General features: G+C 44.6%; 1 protein-coding gene across 1 annotated transcript in view; it reads right to left on the reverse strand.

Moving 5' to 3' along the window:
* Positions 1 to 23,390, reverse strand: part of cracr2aa (calcium release activated channel regulator 2Aa) — a 106,304-nt gene that overhangs the window by 43,794 nt on the left and 39,120 nt on the right. Inside the window, exons 5-11 of the mRNA XM_078567715.1 lie at positions 17,899 to 18,045; positions 16,125 to 16,215; positions 15,894 to 15,986; positions 10,930 to 11,117; positions 7,199 to 7,270; positions 4,593 to 4,647; positions 4,316 to 4,407 (exon numbers count right to left, since the gene is read on the reverse strand). Of these exons, the coding sequence (XP_078423841.1) occupies positions 4,316 to 4,407; positions 4,593 to 4,647; positions 7,199 to 7,270; positions 10,930 to 11,117; positions 15,894 to 15,986; positions 16,125 to 16,215; positions 17,899 to 18,045 (738 nt within the window). The remainder of the gene's footprint in view (positions 1 to 4,315; positions 4,408 to 4,592; positions 4,648 to 7,198; positions 7,271 to 10,929; positions 11,118 to 15,893; positions 15,987 to 16,124; positions 16,216 to 17,898; positions 18,046 to 23,390) is intronic.

Below are 23,390 nucleotides of genomic sequence, written 5' to 3' on the forward strand. Positions count from 1 at the left end.
CTCCCTCTCCCCCCCACTCCCTCACACTCCTCTCCCCCCACTCCCTCACACTCCCTCTCCCCCCACTCCCTCACACTCCCTCTCCCCCCACTCCCTCACACTCCCTCTCCCCCCACTCCCTCACACTCCCTCTCCCCCCACTCCCTCACACTCCCTCTCCCCCCACTCCCTCACACTCCCTCTCCCCCCACTCCCTCACACTCCCTCTCCCCCCACTCCCTCACACTCCCTCTCCCCCCACTCCCTCACACTCCCTCTCCCCCACTCCCTCCCACTCCCTCTCCCCCCACTCCCACTCCCTCTCCCCCCCACTCCCACTCCCCCCCACTCCCTCACACTCCCTCTCCCCCCACTCCCTCACACTCCCTCTCCCCCCCACTCCCTCACACTCCCTCTCCCCCCACTCCCTCACACTCCCTCTCCCCCCACTCCCTCACACTCCCTCTCCCCCCACTCCCTCACACTCCCTCTCCCCCCACTCCCTCACACTCCCTCTCCCCCACTCCCTCACACTCCCTCTCCCCCCACTCCCTCACACTCCCTCTCCCCACTCCCTCACACTCCCTCACACTCCCCCACACTCCCCCACACTCCCCCACACTCCCTCACACTCCCTCACACTCCCTCTCCCCCCACTCCCTCACACTCCCTCTCTCACACACACATACAGTCTCCAGTCACTCACTTCAGACACCAGTGGGCCCCACTCTGGCTGCCTCACCTGGGCTCCGTTGCTCCGGCTGCCTCATGCTCTGGGCCCTGGAACTTACCTTCAAAATATACCTTCTCACTTTCTGCTGCTCAGCCAATCACTGGCTGGCTTCTCTCTGCATTTGCTGCTGATTGGATTTGGGGGGTGGGGAGTGGGGGGGTGGGGGCTTACCCTTTGGCTCCACAGGAATTTTTTTTAAAAATGTTATTGATAAAACTGGAGCTTCAGCTGACGGTTGAAGAATGCCCCACAAGACACAAGGCCCAACGCCAGTGCCCCTTGACCTGTCCAAAATCTACAAGGGACAGAAAGCCCCTCATTTATATATGTAAGCTTACTAAAGGATATTTTTTCAGGTGTCCTTTGAGCTCAGGTGATTAATCCTCAGACTATGAAACAGGTGCAAGTTCCTAGCCCCAAGCAATGTTTGTACAGGTGCCCGGCTATGTGGAATTGGGAATGTGCCACACAGGAGACAAACAGGCCGTGCATAAGCAGCGGTCCCTTTAAGAGCATGCATGCAATCTTAAAGGGACCATACAGTGCAACAAACAGGCTGCGCATGGCAAAGAGAAATCTGAAGGAACATTGCCCTGACCTGTCTAAAGTTCCCTAATAAACCTTTCTTCATTAAATATTTACACCCAGTATCTTTAAACAACAGAATGTAACTTTAGAATTTGTTTGGTTATTTTCCATATTTTAATGAATACATCCTCACACCATCAGGTAAAAGGTTAAATAGGTCAGTGAGCTTATTGAACACAAGAACACAAGATATAAGAGCTAGAGGAGACCACATAGCCCGTCGAACATGCTCTGACGTTTAACATGGTCATGGTTGATCTTGGGCTTCAACTCCATTTTCCCACCTGTTTCCCATATCCCTTAATCCCCTGAGACGCCAAAAATCTGTCTATCCCAGCCTTAAACGTATTCAACAATCAAATATCCACAACCCTCTGGGGGAGAGAATTCCAAAGATTCATAAGCCTTTCAGTGATGTAATTTCTACTCATCTTAGTTCTAAATGATTGGCCCCTTATCCTGAGACTGTGCCCCATGGTTTACATTCCCCAACTCAGCATCTACCCTGTCACGCCCCTTCAGAATTTTGTAGGTTTCAATGAGATCATCTCTAATTCTTCTAAACTCCAGAGAATATAAGCCCAATTTACTCAGCCGCTCATCATAGCTCAACCCCCTCATCCCAGGAACAATTTAGTGAATCTTTGCTGTATCGCCTCCAATGCAAGTATATCCTTCCTTAAATGTGGAGACCCAAACTACAAACAGGATTCCAGATGTGGTCTCACCAAAACCCTGTACAACTGCAGCAAGACTTCTTTATTCTTGTACTCCAATCCCCTTGCAATAAAGGACAATGTGCCATTTGTCTTCCTTGCTGCACCTGCTTGCTAACCTTCTACCTTCCTTGTAGTAGCACACCCAAGTCTCTTTGAACATCAACACTTATAAGTTAAAAATAAAAAACTACTGCGGATGCTGGAAATCCAAAACAAAAACAGAATTACCTAGAAAAACTCAGCAGGTCTGGCAGCATCGGCGGAGAAGAAAAGAGTTGACGTTTCGAGTCCTCATGACTCTTCAGCAGAACTGAGTAACATTAGGAGAGGGGTGAAATATAAGCTGATTTAAGGTGGGGGGGGGTGGAGGGAGAGAAGTTGGGGGAGGAGGTGGTTGTAGGGACAAGCAAGCAGTGATAGGAGAAGATAATCAAAAGATGTCACAGACAAAGGAACAAAGAGGTGTTGAAGGTGGTGATATTATCTAAACGAATGTGCTAATTAAGAATGGATGGCAGGACACTCAAGGTACAGCTCTAGTGGGGGTGGGGTGGAAAGACTGACAGGGCATTAAAGGTATAGATTTAAAAGTAATGGAAATAGGTGGGAAAAGAAAAATCTATATAAATTATTGGAAAAAACAAAAGGGAGGGGGAAGAAACGGAAAGGGGGTGGGGATGGAGGAGGGAGTTCAAGATCTAAAGTTGTTGAATTCAATATTCAGTCCGGAAGGCTGTAAAGTGCCTAGTCGGAAGATGAGGTGCTGTTCCTCCAGTTTGCTTTGGGCTTCACTGGAACAATGCAGCAAGCCAAGGACAGACATGTGGGCAAGAGAGCAGGAAACCCCCTTGTCCTCACTTATCACCCCACCAGCCTCCGCATTCAAAGGATCATCCTCCGCCATTTCCGCCAACTCCAGCATGATGCCACCACCAAACACATCTTCCCTTCACACCCCCTGGTGGCATTCCGTAGGGATTGTTCCCTCCATGACACCCTGGTCCACACCTCCATCACCCCCTACTCCTCAACCCCCACCTATGGCACCTCCCCATGCCCACGCAAAAGATGCAACACCTGCCTCTTCACTTCCTCTCTCCTCACCGTCCAAGGGCCCAAACACTCCTTTCAAGTGAAGCAGCATTTCACTTGCATTTCCCCTAACTTAGTCCACTGCATTCGTTGCTCCCAATGTGGTCTCCTCTACATTGGAGAGACCAAATGTAAACTGGGCGACCGCTTTGCAGAACACCTGCGGTCTGTCCGCAAGAAAGACCCAAACCTCCCTGTCGCTTGCCATTTTAACACTCCACCCTGCTCTCTTGCCCACATGTCTGTCCTTGGCTTGCTGCATTGTTCCAGTGAAGCCCAATGCAAACTGGAGGAACAGCACCTCATCTTCCGACTAGGCACTTTATAGTCTTCCGGACTGAATATTGAATTCAACAACTTTAGATCTTGAACTCCCTCCTCCATCCCCACCCCCTTTCCGTTTCTTCCCCCTCCCTTTTGTTTTTTCCAATAATTTATATAGATTTTTCTTTTCCCACCTATTTCTATTACTTTTAAATCTATACCTTTAATGCCTTGTCAGTCTTTCCACCCCACCCCCACTAGAGCTGTACCTTGAGTGTCCTGCCATCCATTCTTAATTAGCACATTCGTTTAGATAATATCACCACCTTCAACACCTCTTTGTTCCTTTGTCTGTGACATCTTTTGATTACCTTCTCCTATCACTGCTTGCTTGTCCCTACAACCACCTCCCCACCAACTTCTCTCCCCCCACCCCCCCACCTTAAACCAGCTTATATTTCACCCCTCTCCTAATATTACTCAGTTCTGTTGAAGGGTCATGAGGACTCGAAACGTCAACTCTTTTCTTCTCCGCCGATGCTGCCAGACCTGCTGAGTTTTTCCAGGTAATTCTGTTTTTGTTTTGAACACTTATAAGTTGTTCGCCTTTTAAATAGTATTCTGCTGTTTTAATCATATGACCAAAGTGAATAACTTCACACACCCCTATTTATGCTCCAGCTGCCATTTTGTTGCCCATTCACTTAACCAGTCTATATCTCTTTGCAGCTTCTCCGTGTCCTCCCCACATCTTACCTAGCTTCCCACCTAGCTTGGTATTGAGAGAGTATTTTTTCAATTTACTCAGCCTTTCATCATAGGACAACCCCTTCATCCCCGGGGCCAATTTAGTGAACCTTTGCTGCACCACCTCCAATGCAAGTGTGTTCTTTCTTAAATATGGAGACCAAATTGGATAGCACGGTCGCTGGGAACTGACCTGTTTGACAGCACCCCGGTGCCTGCACACTGATCAGTGACTGTCGCTGCTTTGTGATTCCGTAAGTTGGAAGATCCGGGAATGGAAGGCTTCTGTGAAATTTTTAAAGATGTGAAACATTTTATAGCTTCTTTGTCATGCGTGATCCCCACAAAATCTTTTCGCAGTCACATGACAGTGTCTATTTTCAAGGCAATTACGGCAGCAATTTATTTGAGAAGAGAAACACAATGTTTATAATTTAAAAACATTGAAAAAAAAACAGACAGGGACCCACCTGAAAACCAGCCAGGGAGAAATCTCGTTCAGCTCGAAGATGTTTGTTCATTTCCCTGCAGTACATTTCAATGCAGTACAAGTAACAAAATGCTACTCAACAGCTATGAACATGAATCTAATAAACAGTCTTGAATTTGCAGTGCACGTATGGGAATAATTATGCACCAAAATACCATTGCAATTGCCAATCATTCTTTGCATAAACAGCTAATTCTCGAGATAAATGATGTTTGAGGACATCGTTTATATTTCTCAAATCTGTTCATTATCTATATTACACAAATTGTTCCAAATTTTTTATGACTCTACACTTAGATGATTCGACTGATGTCATCAGTCATGTCATCATTAGGACATTTCTAAATCTCTAAAGTTTACAAGTTGTTGCTACTTCTTCTTCTGTGTATTGTCCAGTTATAGATGGCTTAAACAATCTTCTTTGAGGTGGCTTTTTCTCTCTTGAACTACACAATATTACCATCAATACACTGCATTGAGTTGTTGATCAGGAATGAGTCTAAATGGAAAATTGATGCCATTGATATTAACAGACTCAATAAGATGACAAAATAAAGTGGGAAAGAGGTTGCAGTTTTGCATCTAACACATCACAACAAGCATAAAAGTGTCACATCTTGTGCTAGATGCAAAGCAATTTTTAAAAAGTGAACCATTTATTAACCCGCATGCAGCCTTGGTGAGACTGCATCTAGAGTATTGTGTACAGTTTTGGTCTCCTTACCTAAGGAAGGATATACTTGACACAGAGGGAGTGAAATGAAGGTTCACCAGCCTAATCCCTGAAATGGTGGGACTGTTTTAGGAGAAGATATTGAGGAGGCTGGTCCTGTATTCTCTAGAGTTTCGAAGAATGAGAAGTGATCTCATTGAAACTTTAAAAATTCTTACCGGGTGTGGCAGAGTGGCTGTGGATAGGATGTTTCTCCTGGCTGGTGAGTCTAGAACCAGGGGACAGAGTCTCAGAATAAGGGGTAGGCCATTTAAGTTGGAGATGAGGAGGAATTTCTTCACTCAGAGGGTGGTGAATCTTTGGAATTCTCTACCCCAGAGGGCTGTGGAAGGTCAATCATTGAGCATGTTCAAGACAGAGATCGATAGATTTCTGGATCTAATGACATCAAGGGGTATGGGGATAATGGGGGAAAATGGAGTAGAGGTTGATGATCAGCCATGATTTGTTCGATTGGCGGAGCAGGCTTGAGGATGGCCTACTCCTACTTCTTATTTCCTATGTTCCTATGCAAGAAACCTACACCCAACTTCAACGAGGGGTGGGGAAACCAGCTACTAATTTAGAGCAATGGTGTTAAAGGGGCAGAATAAATTAAAGGGTTGTTAACTAAATATCACAACTATATTGGATGACCTTAAAATGCATGGAGTTACAACAGACCATTTGGCCCAACTGGTTTATGCTGCACACAAACCTTCTCCCAAATTATTAAAAAAGCGATTGGCATGTGATATTTTCATGCACTGTTGCTGTGTTTACCATGATTCAACTCTCAGATTCCATTTGTACAAAGCTGCCAGTTACTATTTTAATACTTCAGTTTTTCATCAGTGATATTTGGTCACTTCAAAATCAGAAATGTTCAACACCACAGGGCAATGACATCTATTGGATCAAAGCCTGTTAAGAAATAGGGACATAAGGAATAGGAGCCGGAGTAGGTCATTCAGCCCCTCGAGTCTGCTCCGCCATTCGATAAGATCATAGCTGATCTGTTTGTGGCCTTTAACTCCATGTTGCAGCCCGCCCTGACCTCAACAACCTTTGGCTCCTTTGCCAATCAAAAACCTAACTCAGCCTTGAATATATTCAATGACCCAGTCTCCACTGCTCGCTGGGGAAAAGAATTCCAATGCTAACGTCCCTCTAAGAGATGAAATTCCTCCTCATCTCTGTATTAAAATGGGGAGGCCCCTTTATTGTGAAACTGTGCCCCCTAGTTCTGGATTCCCCTATGGTGGGGGGGTGGAAACATCCTCTGAGCACCCACCCTGTTAAGCCCCCTCAGAATCTTACATGTTTCAGTAAGGTCACCGCACATTCTTCTAAACTCCAATGGGTATAGGCCCAAACTGCTCAACCTTTCCTCACAACATAAACCTCTTCAATCCAGGAATCAGCCTAGTGAACCTTCCCTGAACTGTTTCCAATGCAAGTGTGTCCCTCCTTAAGTAAGGTGACCAAAACTGTACACAGTACTCTAGCTGTGCACTCATCAATACCCTGTAAAGTTGTAGCAAGACTTCCTGACTTTAATACTCCATCCCTCCCCTGGGCCAAATGAATAAAAAAACCTTTCACCTCCAGCATCAATATACAGACTCCCTTCCTGGTGATGTTATGATTTTAACAATGTCTGATATCACCACATTACTTAAAAAGATATAGATCCTGCTCTTTGCACAAATCTCAAATCTTTTGTGGCCAAACTACAAGCGGTTAGGCTTCTTACCCTTGATCATCGTTCTTCACCCTGTGATCTCAAGGCTTGATTAACTATAATCAGGATTTACAATCAAATTTACAATCAAGATTGAATGTTGGCCGCAGTACTGATTTCATCATCTTACCTGAGAAGATCCAACTGTTTACAAAGGCTCAGCTTCTCTCTCTCCAGGCCCTCAGTCACTCGATAGAGCTCCCTGAGGGAAGTACATCATTCAGCTATGTAATTATCAAGCTTTAAAAATTAAATTACTCCTCATTAGTTTTTTTGTTCTTAAATTTAAGTTTCCAGCCTTTTAATTCTCATTGTTTAATTTTGTCATTCTCAATCAAAAGTCACCAGGACCGGACAGGGTGCATCCTGGGACACTGAGGGGAGGAAGGATGGAAATGATGGAGGCACAGGCCATTATCTTCCAATCCTCCTTAGATACAGGGGTGGTTCCAGAGGGCTGGGGAACTGCAAATGTTCCACCCTTGTCCAAAAAGGAGTGCAAGGGTAAACCCAGCAAGTATAGGCCAGTCAGTTTAATCTTGATGGTGGGGAAGTTTTTAGAAACAATAATCTGGGACAAAAAGTAACAGTCTCTAGGACAAATGTGGATTAATTAAAGAAAGTCAGCAAGGGTTTGTTGAGGGCAAATCATGCTTAACTCACTTGATTGAGTCTTTTGATGAGGTAACAGAGAGGGTAAATGAGGGCAATGCAGTCGATGTGGTGTACTTGGACTTCCAAAAGATATTTGATAATGGTCTTGTCAGCAAAGTTGAAACCCATGGAATAAAAGGGACAGGAGCAGCGTAGATATAAAGTTGGCTGAGTAACAGGAAAAAGAGAGTGGTGGTGAACGATTATTTGTCAGATTGAGGAAGGTTGAGAGTGGGTTCCCCATGGGTCGGTCCTAGAGCCATTGCTTTACTTGATATATGTTGATAACCTAGACTTTGGTGGACAACTACAATTGTAAAACCTGCAGATGAGAAATTTGGTAGTATTGTGAACTTTAAGGAGGATAGTGACAGACTTCAAGGAGATGCAGACGGGCTGGTGGGATGGGTGGACAAGTGGCAGATGAAATTAAAATTAAATTTAAAGAGAAGTGTGAAGGGATACATTTTGATAGGAAAGACAAGGAGAGGCAATGTAAAGTAAAGGGCACAATTCTAAAGAGCGAGCAGGAAGAGAGAAACCGGGGGTATATGTGTGCAAATTATTGAAGGTGACAGGGTAGGTTGAGAAAGTGTTTAAAAAGGCAAAGGGGGTCCTGGGCTTTAGAAATAGGGGTACGGAGTAGAAAAAGCAGGGAAGTTATGACGAACCTGCATGAAACGCTGGTTTGGCCTCAACTGGAGTACGGTGTCCAATTCTGGGCACCACGCTTTAGGGAGGATGTGAAGGCTTTAGAGAGAGTGCAGAAAAGATTTACAAGAAAGATTCCAGGGATGAGACACCTCAGTTACGGGGATAGATTGGAGAAACTTGGATTGCTCTCCTTATAAAAAAGATTGAGAAGAGATTTAGCACAGGTGTACAAATTCCTGTCAGAGTAGAGAGGGAGAAGCTTCCCATTGGCAGAAACATTGAGAGCCAGAGGACACAATTTAAGATGAATGTCAAAAGAAACAACTGTGACATGAGGAAAAGCTTTTTTTACAGCAAGTGGTTTGGATCAGGAATGTACTGCCTGAGAGTGTGGTGGAGGCAGATTCGATTGTGGCTTTCAAAAGGGATTGGATAAACACCTGAAGAGAAAAAAAGTTGTTGGGTCCCAAGGAAAGGACAGGGGAGTGGGGCTAGCAGAGTTGCTCTTGCAAAGAGCTGGCATGTACAAGATGGGTTGATTGGCCTTCTTCTGTGCTATAACCATTCTATGATTCCATAAACCAGCATAAGAAGGTTTCCAACAAGCTTTCTGTTTACACCCTGTTATGTAACCATCAAACACTGCACAAGCAGAAATACAACAATAAGCTCAAACTTTTCCTTATTTTTATTGCTATGGTTGGGTTTCAGATAGTTTGGGAGCAGTTGGGAACGGAGATAATGAGAGAATCCACCAGCTCTCAGCCTCTGCCACACATCCACCATTTTCTGAAGGGACAATTGGATGTTGAAACTGGAGAGGTTTGTTTATATGATTCAGGTTAACACCAGGAACACATCATCCTCGAGGCCTTAGAAATACTTATACATCTCTGCCACCAGCATTGCTAAATCAGTGAAGGGGCAATTTGAAAATTAAATGGGCACATCATGGAATGCAGACACTCACTCTGATCAGCTGCACGAGGCAAAAGGGGAGAATTATAACACACACTTGCTCTGTTATAGCACAATGCATGTCACATCCTCCTTCTCCTTTCACCATTCCATCAAAATACTGTTAACAACCAGTGAAAAGTGTTAATGTTATGTTAATTGTATTGCTAAGGTTAAGGATAAACAGGTGGAGGATATTTATTGATTAAGTATCTTGAGCACATATAAAGAGTGACTAGGAATGTTATTTTGGTTTAGTTAGTTAAGTTTCCTTTGACTTTTGTTACAGTGCCCCATCAGGGGCTGTCAGCCCTGCTTCTTAGTTTATTTTGTTGATTATTTGGTTTATTTCAATAAGAGAATATAAAGAGGGACCTGCTGGGACACTGGGTTGGTTGGTAGGTAGGAGGCAGAGGTATGTAATGCTGCATTCTGTAAATAAACCTACTATCAAGAAAAGGATTCACATCTAATTTTATACTTCACCATCTGGTTTGGGATCCAATTAACAACAAGGAAGTAAAAGATCTGCATAACAAAGTTCTCTCACACACTCTGTCCTAAATCTCTTGTTCTTCACCTTATCTCCATGTCCCCTCGGCAACAAATGCTGGCCTCGCCAGTGACACCCAGGTTCCATGAAAGCATAAAGCAAACTAAATCTGCCACTTTTTGTCCATTCCTTCATCCTATCATTATCCCCTTGTATATATTTTTGGTCCTTAAATTTATTTACACCGTCTCTTATTTGAATATTGACTGCAAATATGGACAGCTCTCCCTCGGGCCCAATGTCCAATTCATTGACATTCAAAGTGAAGAGACGAGGAGAATAAATAGAAGCCTATGAGATACCAATACCTACCTCCACCCACCGGAGAAACTGTCCTTAACTCTGACCCCCTGTTCCTTCCCTTCTAATTAGTTTTTGTTCCAATTGTTAACTTGGCCTTAACTCTATACCCCTTCACCTTCTCCAATATTCTCCTGTGTGGTAGCCTGTCAAAAGCTTTCTGGAAGTCCTGATTAAGCACATCCATTACATTTCATCTGTCAATTCCTAAAAGAACCCCATCAATTTTATCAAGTAAGAATGGAATAAAAGTCTTTATCAATCAGCATTGAACAGTTTCACAACTATATTTGCAGTCTTTGCCTGGTTGGACTGATGAGGAAGATTGTATTAAATTTAGGACTGAACCTGACAGTGATATAGCAATGTGTGGAATAAAATTTCCAAATTACTTCTCTCTATTTCCTGTTGGGCTTGGATCGTTGACCATACCATACCAATAAAGTATATATATTCTTTTAAAAGATAACACTGGATTCTGCACAAGAACCTCCTGGGATATAAAGGTACCAGATCAGCACAATTCTACAGAATAAGATCATTAGGATAACAAACTGAAAAAAATGTTGTTCACTGCAAATTGAAAAGTGATTGAATATCCAAATGGCAATAGCATATGTCAATATTAGCAATTCTAACTACCCATTACATTATTACCTCTATTATGAATGTTCTACAATATCTCAAGTTTCAAAGCTTGTTTTCATTTTATCAAAGACATGGTCATTGCCACAGGGACTCACATTTCTCTTTCTTCATGCTGCTGATATGTTTCTTCCTGCAGCACCTGTACTTGACGCTGAGCACAGAGGAGGTCATCATTTGCTTTCTGGAGATCTTTCTCCAACTCCTCATTGATCTGTTTTAGTCTCCGATTCTCTAGCTTTGACTCTTGCTTCTCACTCTGCAGCTCTACACACCGTCTCTCCAACTGATATGAATCGACAAAGACAGACGGACAATAAGACTGGCCATTTTCACTGGACTCCGACACACTGACCCAGTGTCAACAGTAACCATGCTTTGCTTTCAGTTGTACAGTGACTAAAGCTTTATTAACATCACCCTTACGCCTATACTTGCTAGAGTTTAGAAGGATGAGAGGAGATCTAATTGAGGTATATAAGATGCTAAAGGGGATAGACAAAGTAGACGTGGAGCGGATGTTTCCCCTTGTGGGGCATTCTAGAATGAGAGCCTATAGTTTTAGGCTAAGGGGTGACAGATTTAAATCAGAGATGAGGAGGAATTACTTTTCTCAAAGGGTCATGAATCTGTGGAATTCACTACTTCAGAGTGCAGTGGATGCCGGGACGCTGAATAAATTTAAGGAGGAGATAGACAGATTTTTAATTAGTAACGGGCTGAAAGGTTATGGGGAGAGGGCGGGAAATTGGAGTTGAGGCCAAAATGAGATCAGTCATGATCGTATTGAATGGCAGGGCAGGCTGGAGGGGCTGAATTGCCTACTCCTGCTCCTAGTTCTCATGTTCTTATGTTCTTACCCAGAGAACAAAATAAACCTTTGTCTGCAGAACATTGAAGTCATCTCCTAACTGATTTGACTAGTAGACTCCAGGCTGAGATATCCGTCCGGGTGCAATCTGTATGCCCAAACATTGTGATAAATAAAGGAACATTAGCACATATTTGGAATGTACAAAATGTCTAACAACATAACAGAACTAGGTCCTCAATGGCTCCAGCCTCTCAATTAACCTGGGCACTCATTACATCTGTAAATTAATATACATCTGCACTCCACCATTGCATGGGTTTTACATTGTTACATTGTTGTGGCATGTTGTGGAGTGGCTTAGTACACTCTGAAGTAATCCTTCCCTCTCACACTAACCTTTACTTTGAGAAACACTCAGTTCAAATTTACCCTGGAAGAGCAGCTGAGAACTCTTCATGAGAATCTAAAGAGAAAAATCCCTCTAGCGTCAAAATGCAGCAACTGAGATAAAAAATTTGCAGATAAAACGTTTTCATAAAGCATTTTGAACTTTGGTGGGAAAGGATTGTGAAACTAGAGGGACGATTTTAAGTCAGCAAAAGACGTCATAACTGCGGCAGGAAAGAAGAACCTCTAGTGGCAAAAGCTAGAAAGAATGTGCAGAGAGAGGATTTCTAATATTTTACACTTAAACGTTAAAAAAGAACCTCATGGGCTGGATTTTCATCCTCGAGCTGGGTACCGAGAGTCGGGAAAATTCCCAGCTTGTCCCACCCTGTCCCCCCTTGGGAGAAAGTGGCCACAAGGATGAGATTTTCATCGTGGGGGTTGGGGAGGGGGTGGGGGGGTGCGCGGTGGGGGCTGGTGTCTGGCCAGCCGACGTGGGAGAAAGTTCAGAGGTGGTCACAAGGGCTGCCGGGCGCAGGGGCAGACTGTTTAAAAGGGCTGTTTGCTGTTAAAATAAAAACGGAAAAGTCCTCAAGCCCTCACCCTGCACAACCACCACCCCCCCCATGCCACCCCATCCATCCATCCCTGTGGCCCCCATGACCCCAATGCCAAGGTATGCCCCCTAACAACTCTTATGACCCCCTCATGGACCCCATGCCAAGATATGACCCTCTACCCAAACCCCCCATGGTCCCTCATGCTCCCTATGCAAAATGTGGCACTTGCATGCCCACTGGCCCACTATACACAGTATGGAACCAATGAAACCCATAGTGACAATAGGGTGTGCAAATAAACACTTTTTAAAAAGTCATCCATAACTTTAATGGAATTTTAATAATTGCCTTACATTGAAAAGGAATTTAAGTGTCAATCACCCAAACCCTTTAAAGTTTCAATAGCTGAAACTACAAGCACTTGAAACCTCTTAACCTTGTGTAAGTAAATATTGTACAATTGACAGCAGAGATCAGAAAGCCAGAGCTATCAATCAAGCAGTGTTTTCCCTGAGTCCCAAGTGTTTCAACAGGCTAATGGATTTCTGGGCTCTCAGCCAAGCTCATTATGTATTCTTGGCTGAGAGCCCCTGACATCCATTAACGTACTCAAAAAGCTGAGCAACGGAATTATTGGGCTCATTGGTTCTATATGATGTATAGTGGGTCAATGGGCATTGAAGTGCCATAACTTGGAAAAGGGCCATGAGGGGCCAAGGGGGGGGTGAGGGGTTGGGTGGAGTGGCATAGCTTGGCATGGAGGGCATGAGGGACCATAGGAGGTTATTTGGGGACATGAGGGGCATGGGAGCATGAGGAGGACATTTTGAACATATCTTTTATAAGGTCCCCTCATGCAGAAATGCAGAATATGGTTCACGACACTTCTGAGTGTCAACACCTTTTCCTGTCCCACCCACAACAATGCCTGCCAGTGTTGGGGGTAGAAAATCTGGCCCATCAATAACTGCAATTGCAGAATTCTCTTTTTTTTTGCTACCAAAGCTTTTTCTCGAGGATCTCAACCTCTTTGAAAGGAAGTGCATTTGTAGAAGGGGCTGAACTAAAATATATTTGGAGGGCAGGATGGCATGTTAATTGTATGTTAACTCTATTTAATTGTGTGCAGATAATGGGCATTAACTGTGGATTCCCCTGTGCTCCTATGAACAGAAACAGACTGAAATTGTGGTGGTTGGCTAAGGAGGCAGATGTTTGTAATGTGTATCTCTGTAAATAAATGGTTATAAAAGTGTGTAAAGGTTGGCTCCAGCACATTGTGCCCAATTGAAGGACCCAGCACCCGGCAGTGGGGTGGACACTGAAAGCCACTCCCTGCCCTTGCCTCAGACCTTCCTGCAACCCCCTCTCCCAAAACTCCCACCCTGCGATCCCCATACTGCCTTCACTCACCTTTGGTTTGGGATCCCACGATGATCCTGGGCCTCTGGTGGGTGCATTACCACCAGTTGCCACTACTCCCGTTAGTGCTGGTAGCTTGAAGATTGTGATTGGCTGGCAGTTGTGACTTCAGCCACTGGGGACCTCAATCGCGGGGGAAGCCTGATGGCGGCCAATTAAGTGCCAGAAAGGCACTTGATTCCTTCGGGCCTCCCCCGCAGAATTGATTGTGTGAGACCCCGGTTCAGAAAGACTGGTTACAATCTTCCAAAATTCTCTAGATTCAGGAATTGTGGCTTTATTCATTGGAAAAATTTGAAAATGTGACTATTGTTTAAGGACAGTGGAGAGAGCGAGAGACCAGTAACTCCAGGCCTGGTAGTTTAACACCAGTTGTGGGGAAGCTACTAGAATCTCTCATTAGGGTGGGAGTGACAGAGCAGTTGAACATTAGCTGATCTCAGACAGCCAGCATGCATTTGTTAAGGGTAAATCATGTCTAAGTAAAGTTGAGCTTTCTGATGGGGTCACTGATAAGGTAAATGGAGTCCAATGTTAGAAGAGGCAAGGTCATCCACTTTGGACTCAAGAAAAGGAGATTGGAGTGGTTTCTACTGACTACTAACTAACTGTGGATAAAAGAGATTCAGTGTTCCATGTACAAAAATCACTAAAGACTAGTGATACAAACTGAAATCAAAAAAGGTTAATGAAATGTTGGCCTACACTAGGGGGCTGGAGTATAAAAGGTTGGAAGTGATGTTATATGGAGCTCTGGTTAGATCCCATCTGGAGTAACTGTGTTCAGTTCTGTGCACCACACCTCAGAATGGATATAGTGGCCTTGGAGGGTGTGAATAATGCCAGGGATATAAATAGGTTAAATTATGAGGACAGGTTGTATAGGCTTGGCTTGTAGTTCCTTGAGTTTAAATGATTGAGGGGTGATCTGATCAAGGTGTTTAAAATGATGAAGGGATTTATAAGATCATAAGAAATAGGAACAGGAGGAGGCCATTCAGCCCATCAAGCAGTTCTGCCATTCAATAAGATCATGGCTGACTTGATTGTGGTCTTAATGCCACTTTCCTGCTTCCCATAATCTTTGACTCCCTTGTCAATCAAAAATCTGTCTAACTGAGCCTTGAATATATTCAATGGCCCAGCCTCCACTGCTCTCTGGGGAACAGAATTCAACAGACTAATGACTCTGAGAGAGAAAAAACTCCTTTTCACCTCTGTATTGGATGGGAGACCCCTTATTTCGAAACTGTGCCCCACAGTTCCAGACTAAAACACCCTCTCAGCATCCACCCTGTCAAGTCCCCTCAGGATCTTTTTTTAAAATTCATTCAGGGTATCACTGGCTAGGCCAGCATCTATTGCCCATCCCTAATTGCCCTCAAGAAGGTGGTGGTGAGCTGCCTTCTCGAACCATTGCAGTCCCTGTTGTGTAGGTTCCAGGCATTGCTGTGAGCATGGAGTCACATGTAGGCCAAACCAGGGAAGGACAGCAGATTTCCTTCCCTACAGGGCATTAGTGAACCAGATGGGTTTTTAACAACAATTATTTCACAGTCGTCATTAGACTTTTAATGCCAGATTTTTATTGAATTCAAACTCCACCATCCACCATGGCGGTATTTGATCTCAGGTCCCCAGTGTATTACCCAGGGGTCCAGTGACAATACCACTACAGCACTGCCTCTCACATGTTTCAACATGATCACCTCTTATTCTCCTGAACTCCAATGAGTGTAGGCCCAACCTGGTCAGCCTTTCCTCATAAGGCAACCAAGAAAAGGTTTGATAGGACAAATATATGGGGCCTCCAGAACAAGGGACATAACGTTAAAATTAGGCCACTTGAGAGCAAGATCCAGAATTGCACCCAGTTTACCCTATTCTGCTTCTGAATAAGTTGCTCCTGTTCTTGCTCTTTAATTCCCAACAAATATTCAAGTTCTTGGCATCGTGATTTCGATTCTGAATTCTGAACAAAAGAAAGTAAGAAGAACAACATTTGTAACATCTATCCCAGTGTCTACAACCTACGTTAGAAATGAATAGACAAATCTAGAAGTTAAAAAACATTTCGCCACACTTGAGTGTTTTTATGTAAAGTCCTTACTTGGTTAAACATTCTGTCTTTTTCACTTTTCATTTGCTGCTCCATTTCATTAGAGAGATGCTTTATTTCTTCACCATGCTCAGCTGCTTTTCTATAAATAATCAACACATTTACTTAGCTTCATCATTCCAAACTTAATTTTCGATGAAACTAATGCAAATCCATTCAAACAGCCGATCATTACCTTGAATTCTAAGTAAAGCACCAGAAAGTCTGAATCATTCAAACTTTCTCAAACTTCATTTCTCAATCTTCTTTATCAAATCACCCATGCAAATTCTCATAACTCAAACAGCCAGTTACTACCTCAAAACCTCTTAGCGAACAGCATGATTGAACACTGAGCAGTGCAAGTGGCTCTGTCGCCTTAGGAAAGGTTACTCTGACCTTGCTAAAGGTGCTTTTAGATAACGGGCCGCAGGGTCTAGCTGTGAATAAGGACGTGCTGGGCCCAGTGAGACAAGGTGACAACAGATTATAGTGATTAAACTGGCAGAATCATGGATTAAAAACTATAGCACGTGACAAGGCCCGAGAAATCTGATCTCAGCAGAATCAGGCGTCTAGGGGCAGGGGGCGTGGCTGAGGGTGGCAGGGAGTGGGGCTGGAGAGAGGGGGGAACGCAACTGAGGCAAGGGGCAGAGCAGGGGCAGGGTAGAAGGCAAAAGCAAGGGGCAGAGGGTAAAGGGGGAGGGGGCTTCACAGGTAGTTTAGAGGGTGGGCAGTGGAAATGTCTTCAACTGATTAATTACCTGGCATAAGTGCCAGGGCAGAGGATAGGACGCTCTGGGTGCTGGCTCACCAGAGGGCAAGGCTGCACAATGGCATTGCTGCAGGGGGGGTCAGGTGTTGACTTGGAGGGCCCAGGTTACCAAAAAGGGCCAATGAGAGGGGAAAGAAAACAGGAAACACTAGGCAATCTGCCAGGGAGTTTGGTGGACATGTTGAACAACATGGAGGAGCCTAGCTTCAACTTTGCACAGGGCATAGAGACATGCAACATGGGGTGGGCTCCATCAACATTACAGAAGTGCACTCCAACACAGAGTTCCTCCAGACAGACCCCATGGCTCTCCATGGAAGCTCAGATATCTACAACCTTGGCTTCGGGGACCAGTCTTGATGGGGGTTCCCAGAACATCACCGCACTCCTGCACTCAGTTCTCAAGCAGAGCCCTAGAAGTTGAGGTCCAGCCCCAGGAAAGTGACCCTTAATGCCCTGGGAGAGGCATCTGTTGACCTCTCTCAGGATGACAGCATACCCACTGCACCAGTGCCCCTAAGCGGTCAAAGTGCCCCAGCTGTTGCCGGGATTCTGGCCCTCAAGGCCTCGAGGTCGCCCATCATGACCTTCTGAAGGGTCTGCAATGGAAGGGCAGTAGCTTCCCAGACCTTGAGCTGCATCTATTGGGGAAACACAGCATAGAAGCACTGGGCCACCCTCCCCGTGTAATTGGGTGGCTCCAGGCTTCTCTTCTCCCCCTAATTGGCTGCTGCACGATGGCTATCGGCCAGCCCCTTCCCACTTGCTCGGTAATCCCACCGACTTCCGAGTGTGGCAGTGGGAGCCCTGTCGACTCGATCAAACTCCACCTCACATTCCTCTATTGAAAATATCAGTACATAACGAATAAAATAGCACTGCTTATTGCTGGAGTAGTTTAAACTGGTAACATGGGAAAAGATTTCAGGTAATCCATGAACAGATACAGAAAAGGGTGAAAATATTGTATGTACTTTAAGCCGGCTGGAGATTTTTAGCACTCAAACAAACCTTTTCAGGGCACACTCCATCATTTCCCTTTCCCCGTTGGACTCCTGGATCTGAATGGAAACCTTCGCCAGGAACTCCTCAAAATGAGTCAGTAAATACGACTCATCTTTTCTCAGCTGTGTCCAAAGGTTTTGGATTTCCCTTTGACTGAAAAATACACAATTTTATTTGATATTTACACATTTTTTAAAAATTCCTTCCTGGGATGTGGGTGTCACTGGAAAGGCCACATTTGTTACCCATCCCTAATTGCCCTTGAACTGAGTGGCTTACTAGCCCCTTTCAGAGGTCAGTGAAAAGTCAACCACGTTGCTGTGGATCTGGAGTCAGACCAGGTAAGGAGGGCAGATTTCCTTCCCTAAAGGACATTAGCGAACGAGATGGGCTTTTAATGATAATCTATTAAAGCTGTCATGGTTACCATCACTGAGACTAGCTTTCAATTCCAGATTTATAAACCGAATTTAAATTCCACCAGCTGCCATGGCAGGATTTGAACACGTGTCTCCCAGAGCATTAGCCTGGGCCCCTAGATTACTAGCCCAATAACATTACCAGCACGCCACCAGCTCCCCCACATTAACTGATCACCTGGGCCAGTATGTAAAGCAGTCAGGATTTTTTTTTTTATTCATTCATGGGATGTGGGGTTTGCTGGCTGGACCAGCATTTATTGCCCATCCCTAATTGCCCTTGAGAAGGTGGTGGTGAGCTGCCTTCTTGAACCGCTGTAGTCCATGTGGTGTAAGTACATCCACACAGTGCTGCTAGGAGGGGAGTTCCAGGATTTTGACCCAGCGACAGTGAAGGAACGGCGATATATTTCCAAGTCAGGATGGTGAGTGACTTGGAGGGGAACTTCCAGGTGGTGGTGTTCCCATCCATCTATCTGCTGCCCTTGTCCTTCTAGGTGGTAGTGGTCGTGGGTTTGGAAGGTGCTGTCGAAGGAGCCTTGGTGAATTCCTGCAATGCATCTTGTAGATGGTACACACTGCTGCCACTGTGCATCGGCGATGGAGGGAGTGAATGTTTGTGGATGGGATGCCAATCAAGTGGACTGCTTTGTCCTGGACAGTGTTCAGCTTCTTCAGTGTTGTAGGAGCTGCATTCATCCAGGCAAGTTGGGAGTATTCCATCACACTCCTGACTTGTGCCTTGTAGATGGCGGACAGGCTTTGGGGAGTCAGGAGGTGAGTTACTCGTCACACGATTCCTAACTTCTGAACTGCTCTTGTAGCCACAGTATTTATATGGCTGGTCCAGTTCAGTTTCTGGTCAATGATAACCCCTAGGATGTTGATAGTGGGGGATTCAGTAATGATAATGCCCTATTGAACATCAAGGGGCAATGGTTGGATTCTCTCTTGTTGGAGATGGTCATTGCCTGACACTTGTGTGGCATGAATGTTACTTGTCAGCTCAAGCCTGGATATTGTCCAGGTCTTGCTGCGTTTGGACATGGACTGCTTCAGTATCTGAGGAGTCGCAAATGGTGCTGAACATTGCGCAGCCATCAGCGAACATCCCCACTTCTGACCTTATGATGGAAGGAAGATCATTGGTGAAGCAGCTGAAGATGATTGGGCCTAAGACACTACCCTGAGGAACTCCTGCAGTGATGTCCTGGAGCTGAGATGACTGACCTCCAACAGCCACAACCATCTTCCTTTGTGCTAGGTATGACTTCAATCCCCCTGATTCCCATTGACTCCAGTTTTGCTAGGGATCCTTGATGCCACACTCGGTCAAATGCTGCCTTGATGTCAAGGGCAGTCACTCTCACCTCACCTCAGGAGTTCAGCTCTTTTTTCCATTTTTGAACCAAGGCTGTAATGAGGTCAGGAGCTGAGTGGCCCTGGCAGAACCCAAACTAGGCATCATTGAGCAGGTTATTGCTAAGCAAACACTGCTTGATAGCACTGTTGATGACCCCTTCCATTACTTTACTGATGATCGAGTAGACTGATGGGGCGGTAATTGGCCGGGTTGGATTTGTGCTGCTTTTTGTGTACAGGACATACATGGGTACTTTTCCACATAGCTGGGTAGATGCCAGTGTAGGAGTTGTACTGGAACAGCTTGGCTAGGGGTGCAGCAAGTTCTGGAGCACAAGTCTTCAGTACTATTGCCGGAACATTGTCAGGGCCCATAGCCTTTGCAGTATCAAATACCTTCAGCTGTTTCTTGATATCATGTAGCATGAATCGAATTGGCTGAAGACTAGCATCTGTGATGCTGGGGACCTCCAGAGGAGGCCGAGATGGATCATCCACTCGGCACTTCTGGCTGAAGATTGTTGAGAGTGCTTCAGCCTTATCTTTTGCACTGCTGTGCTGGGCTCCTCCATCATTGAAGATGGGGATATTTGTGGAGCCTCCTCCTCCATTGAGCTGTTTAGCTGTCCACCACCATTCACGACTGGATGTGGCAGGCCAGCAGAGATTAGATCTGATCTGTTCCAAAGAAGAGTCATAAGGACTCGAAACGTTAACTCTGTCTTCCTCTCCACAGATGCTGTCAGACCTGCTGAGTTTTTCCAGCAATTTTTGTTTTTGTTTCAGATTTCCAGAATCCTCAGTATTTTGTTTTTATATTAGATCTGATCTGTTGGCTGTGGGATCGCTTAGCTCTGTTTATCACTTGCTGGTTATGCTGTTTATGCTGCAAGTAGTCCTGTGTTATAGCTTCACCAGGTTGAAACTTCATTTTTAGGTATGCGTGATGCTGCTCCTGGCATGCCCTCCTGCACTCTTCATTGAACCAAGGTTGATCCCCTGGCTTGATGGTAATGGTAGAGTGGGGGATATGCCGGGCCATGAGGTTACAGATTGTGTTTGAGTAAATTCTGCTGCTGCTGTTGGCCCGCAGCGCCTCATGGATGCCCAGTCTTGAGTTGCTAGATCTGTTCGAAATCTATCCCATTTAGCATGGTGGTAGTGCCACATAACACGATGGAGGGTAATTAAGTAGGGGTAGAGGGCAGCAGATAATTGGGTCAAGGCACACAAGCTTTAATTCAGCTCCCATCTTAAAAGTATTACTGTTTTGTCTTTATTTTATATAATGCACTTTGATTTTTATCATTAAATCTAGATTGCAAAACAGACAGCAACTTGTGAATCACCATATGTTGGATTCCATTGCAGCCCCTAGTAAGGCACTACTGCAATGAGCAACCTTATCCAATGCTTTGCACCCTAGATGGTTCTCTGTCATCTGATGGAGCAGTTAGAGCACCGACATTGACAATATGGAAAACAATTAAAGCATGTCATGTTTAATACAGGTTCTAAAGGGTCAAAGGGATCTGGGGCTACAGATAGACAGATCACCAGCAATAGTTATACGCATTATTAAGGCCATTAAAAAATAAAATCAAACTAAACAATGACGTTCATTTCTACAGGGACAGAATTGAAAAGCAGGGAAGTTATGTTAAATTTGTATCAAACTTTGGTTAGACCACATGTTAGAGTGCTGTGAACAGATTTCCATGCTATTGGAAGGACATAGAGGCACCAGAGGGGTGCAGAAAAAATATTACAATGATGAAAGCAGAATGGAGAGGATATAGTAGATGTGGGAAGGTTGGACAGGCTAGGACTCTTTTCTCTGTGACCTGATAGAGCTCTTTAAGATAATGAAAGAGTTTGATAGGGTAGACGTAGAGAAAATGTTTCCAATTACGGGAGATACCAAAACTACAGAAAATACATATTATAGTCATGAATAAATCCAATAGGGAATTCAGGAGGAACCTTGTTACCCAGAGAGTGATGGGAATGTGGAACTCGCTCCTACAAGGAGTAACTGAAGTGAATAGCATAGATGCATTTCAGAAGCTAGATAACTACATGAAGGGGAGAATGAATCAGGTTATTGCTGATAGTGGGACATGAAAGGGGGTGGGAATAGGCCTGTGTGGAGCATAAACATACTTACAAACATACAAATTAGGAGCAGGAGTAGGCCACTAGGCTCCATGAGCCTGCTCTGCCATTCAGTAAGATCATGGCTGATTTGACTGTAACCTCAACACAACATTCCCACCTACCCCGATAACCTTTCACCCCCCTGCTTTATCAAGAATCTACCTACCTCTGCCTTAAAAACATTCAAAGGCTCTCTTCCTCAAAAGGTGGTGGAAGTAGAGTCCCAAAGACTCTTGGCCCTCAGAGAAAAAAACTTCTCCTCATCTCTGTCTTAAATGAGCGACCCCTGACTTTTAAACTCTGACCCCTAGTTCTAGAGGAAACATCCTCTCCACATCCACCCTGCCAAGACCCCTCAGGATCTTAGATTAAAGAAAAATACTGCAGATGCTGGTAAGAAGAGTCATACAGACTCGAAACGTTAACTCTGTTTCTCCACAGATGCTGTCAGACCTGCTGAGTTTTTCCGGAATTTTCTGTTTTTATTCCCTCAGGGTCTTATATGTTTCGATCAAGTCGCCTCTTACTCTTCCAAATTCCAGCACATATAAACCTAGTTTGTCCAATCTTTCCCCATAAGACAGCCTGCCCATTCCAGGTATTAGCTTAGTAAATCTTCTCTGAACTGCTTCCAACACATTTACATCCTTCCTTAATTGGAGACCAATACTGTACACGGTACTCCAGATGTGGTCTTACCAATGCATTGTATGGACCAGTTGGGTTCAATGACCTGTGTCTCTGAAGATGCATCGTAACAATATGTAACAAGAGTGATCAGACTGAGAATGCCCTTTAGGGAAGGAATTCTGCCATCCTTTCCTGGTCCGGCCTACATGTGACTCCAGACCCACAGCAATGTGGTTGACTCTTCAATGCAAGGGCAATTGGGGATGGGCAATAAATACTGGCCTAGCCAGCGACGCCCACAGCCCATGAACGAATTTAAAAAAGGAGCAAGTACCTAGCTGAGGTCAAAACCGGTTTAATGGTCATATTCTCCATTTGTGCGAAAGTAGGATATCACTGAAAGCCAACAATCGGGCTCCAAAATTCTCTTTTTAGTTCAGTTCACTAGTCTAATGGTTTCACATGGAGCATGTGGATTGTTTTAGTGGGAAGTATTGAGCCCAACATGAAGCAAAAAATATCCAGAATTTGGTATAATCTGACTTATGGGGGGCTACATGTCAGCAGGGCACTGGTCTGAGTATGTGCTCCGCCTCCCATGTTCACTGTTTATTTACAAATAAAATTTTAAAAAAGAGAAAATTTGCACAGCAACAGTATTAAGTCCCAATTCCCTTTACTCAAGGCAAAATAAAACAATAAAATGTGTTAGCCCGCCTGCAGGCTTCATTTTGATCATTCAAATGAGCATCCTATCAGCCGTTTTCTTGATATGAGAGGCTATTGCACTAAACGGAAGATGTATATTTTTCATTGGGACCTGATTGGTGATCATCAAAAGGCAGAGTCTGAGGACCAATCCTTCACAACCTGGGGAAGCCCAAGGTGGTTCACATTGGGGATGTGAGGGGAACATAAATTCACAATGTC

The sequence above is a fragment of the Cetorhinus maximus genome, chromosome 22 (genome assembly GCF_964194155.1).
Source record: "Cetorhinus maximus chromosome 22, sCetMax3.hap1.1, whole genome shotgun sequence".
Lineage (NCBI taxonomy): Eukaryota > Metazoa > Chordata > Chondrichthyes > Lamniformes > Cetorhinidae > Cetorhinus > Cetorhinus maximus.